The sequence below is a fragment of the Carassius gibelio genome, chromosome B25 (assembly GCF_023724105.1).
Source record: "Carassius gibelio isolate Cgi1373 ecotype wild population from Czech Republic chromosome B25, carGib1.2-hapl.c, whole genome shotgun sequence".
Lineage (NCBI taxonomy): Eukaryota > Metazoa > Chordata > Actinopteri > Cypriniformes > Cyprinidae > Carassius > Carassius gibelio.
Window position 1 is genome coordinate 13,376,662 of NC_068420.1, and position 13,181 is coordinate 13,389,842.

The following is a 13,181-nucleotide window of genomic DNA, read 5'->3' on the forward strand; positions in this document are numbered from 1 at the left end:
AAACACTCTCAAAAATCTAGCGGCCGATTTAAGAAATATCTATAAATGCTTTATTCTGAGATTTCATGTTACATATTTTACATTTTAGATTCAATGCAATATAAAACAGATTTTGAAATTTGTATGCACTATTCTCTACATGTGAAAAAAAGAGAAGAAATTGTTTGGCAGAATAACTTTTTAGCTTTGCATGTTTTAAATCACAGCTGACTTAAAGCATATTTCATGTTTTATAAATCTGCTACTTAAAAAAAAAAAATCAGCTACACTTATTTTCTCACAAACTTTGTGGTTACAACTGCTACAGATCAGTGTCTGACCTCTAAAGGAATAGTTTGGCCAAAAATTCTAATTGTGTCATTTTGACTTTTTCCACTATTATGACTATTCCACCATTACTGATCCTGAAATTTGATTTGGCATATTACATTACTATGAGAGTAATTTATGACATTCATGCATTGAGCATATAAACCCTGCACAAATTAACAATCAAACTGTTAAAGCCAAGAAACTCATCACTGAGAAACAAAAGCCTGAAGTCAAGGCGTCGCTCGTTTCATGGCATGCAACAATGAGAGGAATCTGTGCAAGCATTAGCCAATGGTTTAATGAAGTCAAGGCTTTTGTAATGCAAACAAGCAGTCTTGACGTTATCTGTTGTTGATGCACTGTAACCATTAACTCCAGATGTCTCCTCTCCAGTTTGAAAATCTGGATAAAAGCAACCAGCTCACTTGCATTGGGTTTCCCATAGAATTTGCCTCATTACTGTTATATAACTGTTAAAAAAAAGAACAAGTCTGAGTGCACTTGTCTGTTCTTTTATCAAAATTACATAATAACCACTACCACATCATCAATGTGTTGGAGTAGTGGTCGCTAATGTGGTACTCTAACCCAACCGGTGGGTTAAATGCTTCTGTGAGATGGTTTATGGAAAAATCTGAGTGTTTACACAGACAACGACACCGATAGACTGAACCATCCCAGAGGATTTCAGACCGTAACATCATAAGGGGCACCACACAATGATAATCTTGTCCATAAATGGTAAGGACTTTCTGACTAGTGGTAATAAAACTGGTAGTTGGCTCGTAATACGACCACTGCTGAGTGCTATAAAAATTGTGAAGTCAGTAAGACAATCAGTTCTGTTTGAACATAGGTTGACATTCTAAACATTGGTGTAGGGATTTTCTTGATATTAAAAACACTTGGACTACAATGGCTCCAATTGTTTTATATGGTTGTTACAACATTTCTCGTTATGACATTTTCAGTTTGACATAGGGTGCCAGATCTAATCAACATTTGAGTTGCAATTGTTAACAAAGGACGTCTGTCATTACAAGTACTGATTTGGACAGGAGTTATTGCTAAAGTGGACAATGTCCATTTCCCAAATCCTCTATAGACAATTTAGTCAGCAAAAATTGGCCAACATGGTAATGCTTGGGCAGCTATTTGTAAAGTAGTCATCATCTTGAATGGTGAAGAGCAATATCTCAGAAAATGTGCCATAATTAGATTTTATATAAGACACTATCATATTCACTATATAAACACCACAATCACTCAGTCCTGTCCAGGATTTAGACTTCTTAGAGAATGTCTAGGAGTTAGCTGAACAACAGTCATTGGTTTCATAATTGTTGGAGGTTTTTTGAGAAAAAAAAAAACCTTTAATTCAAATTATGTCAAAGAAACACAAATATAACTTGAAAAAACAGTCCCGTCTGAATATGCCTCGTCGCCTTTTAGAGTTACAATACATCTCTGAATCTTCTGTGGCTTGCGTGCATATGTCTATGTGTGTGGGGCATGCTGCTTTATTGGCAGGATATTGGGAAGCTGCTGCCATCATGATTCTCGCACGTATGCATATCTGCACATGTGAGAAAGGAAATGACATATGCAGAGAATGCATTTTGTTCTAGATTAAAGATGGATTGTAAGTGTGATGGTTTTGATTAAACATCGGGGACAGCCAACACAAATGACTTTGACAAATCATATTGTGCTTCTCAGTTCTTATGCCCTTAAAAAGATTAAAATAATGTAAATGTATATGAGAAGCAATGTGGATGCTATTTCACTGTACATACAGTACATAAAATAGCAGGTATTGCAAACTTGTGAAGTCTTAACATTTTTATGAGATTGCAAAAACCAATGAATGAAATAAAAACAAAAATGTACAACCCAAACTTAAACCCATGACTGTAAAAAAAAAAAAAAGACCAGTAAAACCTAACCTCTTATTGCATTATCTACATTTTTAAATATTGTATAATTATAATTTTGCCATTTCCTATTAATTATTACCAGTTGTCATGAGAGTGTTTATTATTGGAAGAAAATACACAATCAAATATTTTAAACAATAAATAAAAGAGTAATTGTTTTATGGACACCACTGGAAAACAAAATATATGTTTAAAACAAAGACATGCTGGCTATATAGGATCTAGGTGATTGCAACTCTGCAAAAATGTTTGTCCTTAAAACACATTTAATTGGGATAAGATATGAATGCAGTATCTTTTATTCAATTTATTTTACTGCACTAGCAGATTTCATTTTTTGTTTTTAAAAATGCTTTCACTGCCAGTACAGTAAGAAAATAAATAAATAAATATATATTTATACATTATTCTCTATAGCATGTTTTTTGCATTGTTAAATGATATCTAGCTTAAGGAATTTTTTGAAATTGTAACAGGGGAAACAACATCATCAGCAACCAAAGACTGATTAATCTCAGGTTTTAATGTGTATACACATAGTGTTGACAATAATCACAAAAAAAAAAATCACATTAATAATGAGCAAAGGCACATAATGAGAAATATTATTGAAATATTGAGTATATTTTTGCAGGCTGTTCTGATAGGAGGCTGTTACACTCCTCAGTTGAGTCATCACAGAGTATCGCCCCTCTCATACTTCTATAAAGGGAGGTGGTCCTCCAGTCTCTCCTGAATCTTCTCTCTCAAACACTCTTCGACACACTGAACAGACCTGCTTACAATACAGGACACGATGTGGCTTGCTGTGTTTTACATATGTGGAAGCCTGTTAGCATTTTCTGTGTCTCACATCTGCCCAGAGACCTCAGAGGACGTTGCTTCATGGGTAACGCTGAAGCCCCTGGGGCACTGCGGGGACGAGGAGAACTTGTGCCCTTATCAACTCACCCTCCCTCCTCTCTCCATACAGCTTCCCAGGCCTTTTAGAGAGCTGGAGAAAATGGCCAAAGAGCTGCAGGACCTAAAGGAAGTTGTTAACCAGCTAAGGAGGGACTGCCAAGAATGTAAGGACAGACATAGTATCCAGAGAAATGGACAGAAAGAATATGGCGAGGAAAAGAAAATGAGACCTCAAATTCCAAGGCATAACATCACCAAGGAAACACAAAGCCATAGTGGAGAACAAGTAGTCCGGATCTTAACTTCAACCTTACTGCAAGGAGACACTTCAGAAAGTGAGGGAACCATCAAGGATGGTGTAAAGAGGCTTGATCATTCCATTTTGAAAAGTCAGGAATGGAACATTGCCCCAAGGATTTTTAAAAACCAAGGCACCACAGATCAGAGGTCTGAGGTGAGCAGAGAAGTAAAAATATTTAACCCCTCACTTGACGAGACCCCTGAGGACATATCCAAGGTCAAACAGGTGCTCTCGCCTACACCTGAGGAGTCAGAGAGGGAACTGAAGTCTAAGCAAAGTGAATTATTAGAAGGGTCCCTTCCTAGAAAAAAGGAAGCCGTACAATCCTCAACCCATGGGAAACAGCAGCCAAACAGTCTCAGAGATGGACTTGCAAAGAACATCAGTGGCATCCTGACGGCCAGAATAAGAGTGCAGGATGTGCCTAATCCGAATGGATTAAGCGGCATTTCAAGGGATGCAAACACTAAAATAATGGATTTAAGCACATCAGCTGTGAACAGAAGGGTTGTTAAGTTTCCTGGAGTAGGTGGATCACCGAGACCAAAGGGATCCTACATAAACAGTAGAGTTATTAAGGTTACCAATGAAGACAGACTGAAGAACCCTGCTTTGGTGAGGATCCACAATCTACAGTCTGAAGACACGGTCACGCCTGAGCAAGAAGAGGCTGGATTTTCCCCAGTGAGAAGTGGGGTTATGAGGGTCAAGAAAACAAGTCCTCGAACAGCAAACACAAAACCTGGTGCATTTAGTGGGCCAACCCCATCAACAGATGACCAAAACAATCAAGACATCCATAGGGTTTCTGGTCCCAGAACAGATGGTGGACATGTCCTGGACGTTGCAAGCCAAGTAACTAAAATTATGGAGGACAATTTAAGAATAGTAAACAAGACTGCGATTACAAGACTCCCAACAAATCTGAGGAAGGAAAACCAGGGTGATGTGAGTCACACAGCAACAAATAAGCCAATCTCTAGTGTTATGAACCAAGCTGAACAGCCAAACACGATTAAAGAGGGAAAAAAGCAAATGGGACTGAGTGAAAGTCTGGCAGCTATTAGTAGTGAGGAAGAGACTAGCTCCAATTTGAATAGAGAAGACTTGACTTTCTCAGGAATACAGGTGGAAAATGTTAAATATCTAAATCCAAGTACAGAAACAAATAACAGACAACTAAATTCCACAATTTTGAACAAGGCTCACAGCACTTTTAATGAAAGGACAGTTAATCCACTGTCTCCAGAACTTAAAGATCAGATGCAGCCAGGCACGTTCATTGAAGGGGCAAATGAGCATATTGGGGTCAACTCGCTGAGTGCAGGTACTATAAAGAAGAACCTATCAAGCCACAGTAAAGCCACCCTCCCGGAAAAAGATCTGGTGAAGCCCACCCTTGTCCCAACTGTAAAGAGTAAATTGACTAATAGTACAGTAAGTATGACCAGAAGGGTTCAATCACAAGTAATAGGCCAGGGGACAAGGAGAATTTCAGTAACTCCGCTCAAAGCTCCAGCTGGAGAGGGACGATTTCAGAACAGCAGGAAAAACATCAGCAAGATCCGTGGAGTAAGTCAAGACAACAAAAGGTATGTGATGCCAAAACCATTAAGTCACCCTGATGGACATCTAACAACTGTGATTTCACAGAGAGTCAACAAACTAAGACAACCTAATGTGATGAGTAACATGTCAGCAAACACAAGTGTTGGGGTACATTCAAAGCTGTCAATCCCAGTCAGAAATGCCAATATTTCTTGGAGAAATGGCTCTGGAATTATAAGACCAAGCTATATAAGGAGGTCAAACCTTCAAACTGTGCCAAACACAACCAGAGGCTTCAAGACAAAAGTAAGCACAGTGACTCAATTCTCTAGTCCCACTGGTGCAAGACAACAAGAACAAACAGAAGAAACCAAACCCATTCCGCTGGCAATGGGGTCAAATGTATTGGATAATAAATGGTTAAAAAACAACAGTACAGAGTCACAATCACAACCAGAGTCTCAAAATTCAAGTAACGTACAAGATTTGGATAAGGTCCAACAAAGTAAGAACCAACTTAGAGATATCAGTGAGACTGGGAGTACAGAGGATCATAACAATCTGCAAAGTGGAGCCTTGAATTCACCTATTGGTGGGAAAGAAAGCAAGATTTTTAATTTGGGATCTGATGATACCAGCAATCAACAACCATTTGAGGTGGACAAGATTAGCAGTGGAAAGAAAGGACCAACTGCACCAACGTTAAAGAAAGAGTCATCTAAGGAACCAGGAACAAATCTATTTACCACCTCAACAGTATCATTTATGGACACAAACCATAAAGACAACCCAAAATATATTCATAAAGTGACAAATACACATGCTGAAATGACTAAAAATGATAGTTGGGAAACACCTATAAGCTTTGAAAGAATTGGAGCAACAAGAGAACTGGAACTAATTCAATTGAATAAAGACAGAGTGCTAGAAAACTCTGGGGAGATATTACCTAACCCAAACAGCGCGGACACTGCCCAAGGGTACAGTGGAGAGAGGTACACAGATCCAGTTGTTTTGGAAACGCTTACAAATGTTGAAGAAATTCAAGGCTCAAAGCTTTTCACACTCAGCCCCGAGAACACTGCCGAGGGATTTAAATCACATGCAGTCAGTGATGAGGTAACAAGGAGTGAGCAAGTGAATAACAACATCCACAGCATCTGTGACAGTGATTGTAACACTACGTCAACCCAACGGTCTACAACCCAGACCAGGCCCCCAGTGGACTCTGGAAGAGGTGAGGAATTTTCTTACATAACCCATGTTAATGTTTATTTTTTAAGAAACAAGTTGAAAGAGTATTTACTCTATATTCACACTGTAAAAGGCCCTCCAGAGTGTTTAGAATATGGCAGCAGTGTATGTTTATTTGATACAAAGCTTACAGTACAGTGGGATAAGTCAGTTTGACTCTTTGTATAGATATATCCAAGGTTTTATCAGAGTGCAAACAGGGACACATGTCCAAAAATAACTACAAGTACACAGATAATCATTCCCAGGAAATAATAATATAATACGAACATATTCTTTTAACACATGTTCAGTTACCCCGCACTTTATCTTGATAGTGTGATAGGATTCCATAACAATGATAAGTGGATATAGATTCTCATCTGAGTAGCAGATGTGGTTTTGGTGAAGAGGACCAGCTATGGGCCTCTTCTTTGTCTGATGTATCAGGATGTGGTGTCTTTGTTGAGCTTGAGGAAAGGTTCAAAGGCAAAGTCTTTTTTGCAATGCATAATGCACACAGAAGTTCAGTACCATTCCATGCCTAGTGCCAAATTCACTTGTCCGGAGATTGGAGTCTGAAGTTTGGCCCATTGTAAACTCTTGAAACCATGGATAAATAAAATCCAGGTGGTCCGAATTTCTATGTATAAAACAGCTTTTGCATATCTTTTAAACAAAATCTTATGTATAGTCTGTCGAATGCAGTTTTGTTCTTTGGGTCTTAAATAAAGATGGATAGAAAACAATTTCAGTGCATCATCTTGCTCTGCATTCTTTAAATTCATAAGATCCAGATTTTCAGCGGAACATTTATTTTTTCCAATTTCAACCCAATTGAACTCATTTTTATTGGGCTGTCCACAAGAAATGTTTTCAAAGTAGCTTTACAAATAAAAGTGCTTCTCTAATTGAAAGATAATTCCACAGAAATGGTTTTAAGCATGCAGTCTTAGGCCGTTTATACATTGTAAATGCATTTTTCATAAACAAAGAATGAGGTAACCTAAAACTGTTTTCATTGACCACAGAAAAAGGACCTGCACAAGACTGCGCTGATTACATTATGAAGTCCCGAAGGAATGGTGTTTATAGTGTAATGCCGCAACCAAAGAGCAGCATGTTTCCTGTTTTCTGTGACATGGAGTCTTCTGGCGGCGGCTGGACTTTGATACAGCATCGCTTTGATGGCAGCACAAGTTTCAATCACACATGGGACGAGTACAAAAATGGATTTGGTAAACTAATAGGCGAGTTTTGGCTTGGCAATGACAAGATCCACTTGTTGACAAAGGCAAAGAACATGTCATTGCGAATAGAAATCGAAGACTTTGCAGGCATCAAAGAATACGCCCATTATGACCACTTCTATGTGGCCAATGAAAGCCAACAATACCGCCTGTCCATTGGTGGTTACTCTGGTACAGCTGGTAATGCCATGCAGTTTAGTAAGAAGTACAATCACGACCAGAAACTCTTTACCACTCCGGACAGAGACAATGACCATTATCCCTCTGGAAACTGCGGGGCCTATTACAGCTCAGGCTGGTGGTTCGATGCATGCATGTCTGCAAACTTAAATGGGAGATATTATCAATCAAAATACAAAGGGCTACGTAATGGGATATTTTGGGGTACATGGCACAACATTACAATGGAATATTATCCAACCAATGATAGACAATCATTTAAGACTGTTAAAATGATGATTAGACCTAAAAACTATGCCAAGTAATATTATACCCACCAATTCTAATTCTCTTTTTAAGTTAGATTGTAGAAAAAAAAGGCAAGTGCCTTAAGCATATTGCTACTCATGTTTATTGCTTTATTAATAGAGAATATAAGGTAGGTGTCAGAACATGAATAAACAATAAATGTTTCTGTTATTCTGTATCTATGTTGTTGTTTTTTTGGAGCTTCACACATATGCATTAGTACAATACATAGAATACACATTTGAGCCTCTTGTGTTGCTTTGAACATTGCATAAGACATGAAACCATGCTACTTACAGATTCAGCTATGATCTTGTATATTGTAATTAACTTAAAAACACTAAAATGTTTGTAAGTCTGGGCCAATCCATGACTACTTTACATGGATATTTGTAGAATTTGAGAAAAAAAAAAAATACAAATTGCTGGATTTTACCAGCGGAATGAAAAGATCTGTAATTATTTTAATTGTACAGTGTAGGAATTTTGAATTAACACTAAGTGTTATTTTCAAACACTGTATGGATGTAGACCCCAAAAAGACAGACAACTCTTTCTGAGAGGAAATATCAATTTCAGTTAAAAATGAGGGTCATAATTTAATTATTTATAACGAATGACTACATTACTAAATTTGAATTGTAACACCTTTTCTGCATGATCTTGGAAACATTTGTAAATATAATAACTGTGCACTTACTCAACATACTTGTTATAAATAAAAATAAATATGCATCTTGTAAATACAAGAATGCTGTTATTACTCTTTATTATTATTTACACACTCTGCGCAAGAGAAAATTTTAATTACATTTTGTAAACATTTATAACGCAAGATCTGGAATGCAAAGCATAAGTGCATGATAAAGAAATGAAGATTCATAAATATACACCATTATTGTAGAATGCATGTCTTTTCTTTAAGCAAACCATGTTGTGTTACAGTACTGGTAGAAAAACAGTGTGTATGCAGCACGTTAACGGTTATTTTTCAAATGTCCATTACAGTATGCCGCCAATGATCTCAGTGTTTCACTAAAATGCTAGAAATATTCTAAGCAGCATTCACAATCAGTCATTTCAGTCACCTGAGTGGAAACTCACCAGAGCCAAAATACGTAACCCTCCCTGCATCATTGTGAACCAGAAACGTAAGCTATTCAGCATAGTCACTCTTGAGCCTGAAAGAAACAAGCAACTCCTGATAAAGAGCTCGAAACAGATGTACATTCTAATTGTCCGTTATATATTCCCTTCTTTATGAATAACATCTACTTTCAAGATGATTTCATTCCCGAAGAATACAGTAAAGCTGGCTTTCAAAGAATACCATTCATATGTTCAGTCTCTTCTAAAGTGGAAAACGTTGTAGCCCAGTTCGGCCATAGCTCCGATGAGCAGTGCCCACAGAGGGATGCAAACAGAGCTCACCAAGATGTCCATTATGCCTTCTAGTTTGGCACAGAGCGTCAGACAAAATGCCAGTTTAAGCAGCATGGCCATGAGGTACCACAGGCGCTTCTTCAAGTTCTCCGCCCCGTTGCGAGGCTCAAAGCCCGGCCTGCACCGACCTGCCATTTTGACAATGAGCATGAGGAGGAGAATAAGATCAAAGGTCCAGACAGGAAGGAAGATGAGGAACCAGCTCCAAAATATCTTCCCATCCAACTTGAGGACCAGCATGATAAGGAATATAAGTGTGAAGATCCATGTCAGGAGAACTCTTTGAGCAAGAGACATGTTCATTTGAAACGCTGGCCTAAGGGCACAGCATTAAGTGGATCTGAAAGAGACAAAACATTTATCATGGGAAGTATGAGTTAAATTTACATTGTCAATTTTATATAGTGGAGTTCATGCTGCTTTTAAAGCCAAAGAGGGACATTTCAAGTAGTAAGATGTTATTAATTTTTTTTTTTTAATGTAATTTACAATATTACTATTAATAGTATAAACGCATAATTGATAATAATATTAGTACTAATAGATTACACAATTAACAAATATATATATATATATATATATATATATATATATATATATATATATAAACATTTTTAAATCGTTTTTTCATTGATACGTTGATAATATCATATGTATTAACGTAAACTGCATTGTATTTACTTCCTAGGCTAAATGATATCCTAGCATATTTACTATGAGCCGTTTGAGATGATATGCATATTTACAAAAGGCTAAAACGTGGTTTTAATATTAGTTGAACATTAAATCATTCATTTTAACACCTTAACATACTGCAATGGGCGATTTGTTTGAAATATAAACTGTTTTAGTTACAGTAAGTGCCTCTACGTTTATTTAAGTACCCATCAAGCTGTATTTAATATGCAATTCAAAAATGTTCGGTTTCAATAACAAACGAACATTTCTTGTATTTATTCATTTTTAATATTGACTGTTCCATCCTGACATTCTTATAATTAAGGTGCTATTCATTATTAGCACAAAACTAGCATATGACGTTACAGACCGGATTACTGTGTGTTAATGAAGGCAAACCGACGGGAAGAGGGGGAAAACACACGGACGGAAACACTTACCGATGATATAACACTGCTGGCCTTCTGGTGAGAGAGTTAAATGATTAAAGACGATGTCCCTTTTCTGGACTGTGTGTATTTGAACACTGGCGTTTTCAAAACAACTTCTCTTGAAGGACTAAGTTGATGCACGCGCAGCGCTGTCTACCGGACTGGAGGACGCGCATTAAACAGCCGGGCGAATTAAATTAAATTAAAATTGTACATTGTTCCAAATAATTTAAGATGTGCCTTACACGGTCAGATATTTATACACGTTTATTTATTTATTTCATTTGGATTAATTTGGATTTGGCATGAATGTGCAGCAGTGCACAAACGACACAAAAAACATTAAAATTACGGTTTGTTTTTTTTAATAAAACCTACTGTATACCGACAGAACACTTGGACAGACAGCACTGTGGACTGTGACATCTTTACAAAAAGAAGAAGAAAGAAAGAAAGCTTTAATTTTAAATTTACATTTTAAAAAGCTTATAAGTGCTCGCGAGTGGGACATTTCTTTGAATTTCTCCGTTTGTGGTCTGAAATATAAAGAAGGATATATGGCATTACAACAACACAAGAGGTGAGCACGTGACTTAATTTCCATTTTTGAGTGAACTAGCTAACTAGCTAATGTGTTCTGCCAGCTTTTAATCTCATTTTCCTTCCAAAAGAGAAAACAAAACAAGATTAATCAGGAGAGTGGTATAAAAAGAAAAATTATTTGAAATGTAAGAACGTTATTAAAATGTCTTTATTTAGCCTCACGATGGCGTTGTTTCATTATGTTGAGCTTTAGGTGGCAATGCTAGCCATCTGGTCCTTAATAGTGAGGCTCTAAAGATGAATCTGGCCTTAAAACAATATACATGAACCATTATCCCAATATTTTGCTTCAGGTTCGCACATATTTACACCTCTGTAAAAGCAGCGTTTGTCATTTGTCTTGCCATGAGAGTGCAGAAGTTTTCTCACCCTCGGGATGAAAGAAAACTTTTCAGATTACTCTCAGGTTGATTCCACACCCGAGATAACCATTAGGATCCACTAATCTGCAATATACTATTACAATCACCTGTTTTCTAAAATAGCCTTTTGGGTCTGGACAAGAAGGTGCAGGGTGCATTGATAGCACACAAAAAGCCACATCCATACTGAATCAGTTAATGAGCTTATTACCCTTTGCAAATGTCCTGTTGTGGCTGCCATTACTGAGGCCTTGAGGGAGTGTTAGCACAAAAGCCAGGTAATAATAAAGAGGGGTTTCTTTGCTCTGTGTGGCTTATCAGTGAAACCACACAACTGCAAGCTGCCTTGAGGCCCTGAGCCGAGGATGCTGTTTTAATTGGGTCAGTCTGATTCTGCAGCCTGTTGCCACCACATGAGTGAATCGAGAGCTTTTTATGAGGACGCACAAGGTGTTTCAGACTGCACACACACTCCTCATTACCAAAACTAATAAGCAAATATGACTTCAGACAATGTATAAATTTTTTTTTTTTAGAAGAGAGAAAAATGAAGACAAGTCAGATGAGAAAAAGTAAATATTACTTTCCATAAAAAGTAACTAAATAAAGTGGTTATTTTTTTAGGGAGTAAACGCAACAGTGAAATGTATTGCTTTTAAAAGTGGTTTACCACGGGTAAAACCACTATACTGGTTACATTGATTGAATCTTTAACTTTAGATTCAATGCAAATGAAAATGAGAAATGTAAGTGTCTTCCCTTTCTCAGACAATATGTATTTTCCCATGAAACATTGTTTGTTATACTGCTAAATTCAAGTTGTGCTTGTTCATATTTTTATAGAAACCATGATAAGGTTTTCCTATTTTTTTTTTTTATGAATGGAAAATTCAAAAGAAAGGCATTTATTAGAAATATTTTTTTTTGCAACGTCTTTACTGTTACTTTGGTTAATTTAATTCATCCATGCTGAAGTAATATTATTATTTTGAATAGTATTATCATAGTTTTTACAAAACTATTAAGCAACACAATTGTCTTACCTGGTTTTATGAACTGTTATCATTTTAAAATTACATCATATGGTGACACTGAGGGATGAGAAAATATTATCCTTATCTGGCCTTAGCATAATTTGTTCCTTCAATCTGGCACAACTTTTGTGCCTCACATATAACTGAGCTTTGTGGCTTTGTCTATTTTTGAGCATATTTTGGTGACATATATATATATATATATAAAACCAATTTGGCATTCTAACCTGAACATATGGCATGACAAAATTCAATATCTACGAAATGGGGATTTAAAGGGACCGTTCACCCCAAAATAAAAATCATTATTTACTCACCCTCATGCCGTTCCAAACCTGTGATTAGAATTCTTCTGTGGAACACTATATATATTTGAAAGTAAACAAGCAGTTCTATTTTTACACAATGAAAGTGAATAGGGACAACTGATATCCATGTCCCAATCAACCATAATTCTAAGAATAATAATTTTCAATCTTCATTTTTCTTTAGATTTAAAGGGACAGTCCACCCAAAATGAAAATTCTGTTGTTAAATACTCACCCTCATGTCGTTCCAAATCAGCAAGGCATTCGTTCATCTTTGGAACACAAAAATATATTTTTGATGAAATCTGAGAGCTTTCTGACCCTCCATAGACAGCAATGCAACTGAAACATTCAAGGCCCAGAAAGATAG

The 13,181-nt window shown here is 36.8% G+C and overlaps 2 protein-coding genes across 2 annotated transcripts; one reads left to right on the forward strand and one right to left on the reverse strand.

Annotated features, from left to right (window-relative positions):
- Nucleotides 1–2,963: 2,963 nt before the first annotated feature.
- On the forward strand, nucleotides 2,964–8,130 carry fgl2b (fibrinogen-like 2b). The gene is made up of 2 exons (XM_052597778.1): nucleotides 2,964–6,238; nucleotides 7,266–8,130. The coding sequence occupies exons 1-2, from the start codon at nucleotides 3,046–3,048 to the stop codon at nucleotides 7,967–7,969; spliced, it is 3,897 nt and encodes a 1,298-aa protein (XP_052453738.1). The 5' UTR covers nucleotides 2,964–3,045; the 3' UTR covers nucleotides 7,970–8,130.
- Nucleotides 7,663–10,677, reverse strand: tmem60 (transmembrane protein 60). The gene is made up of 3 exons (XM_052597781.1): nucleotides 10,514–10,677; nucleotides 9,057–9,735; nucleotides 7,663–7,809 (listed from the first exon to the last, which is right to left on the reverse strand). The coding sequence occupies exon 2, from the start codon at nucleotides 9,696–9,698 to the stop codon at nucleotides 9,294–9,296; it is 405 nt and encodes a 134-aa protein (XP_052453741.1). The 5' UTR covers nucleotides 9,699–9,735; nucleotides 10,514–10,677; the 3' UTR covers nucleotides 7,663–7,809; nucleotides 9,057–9,293.
- Between the last annotated feature and the right edge of the window lie 2,504 nt (nucleotides 10,678–13,181).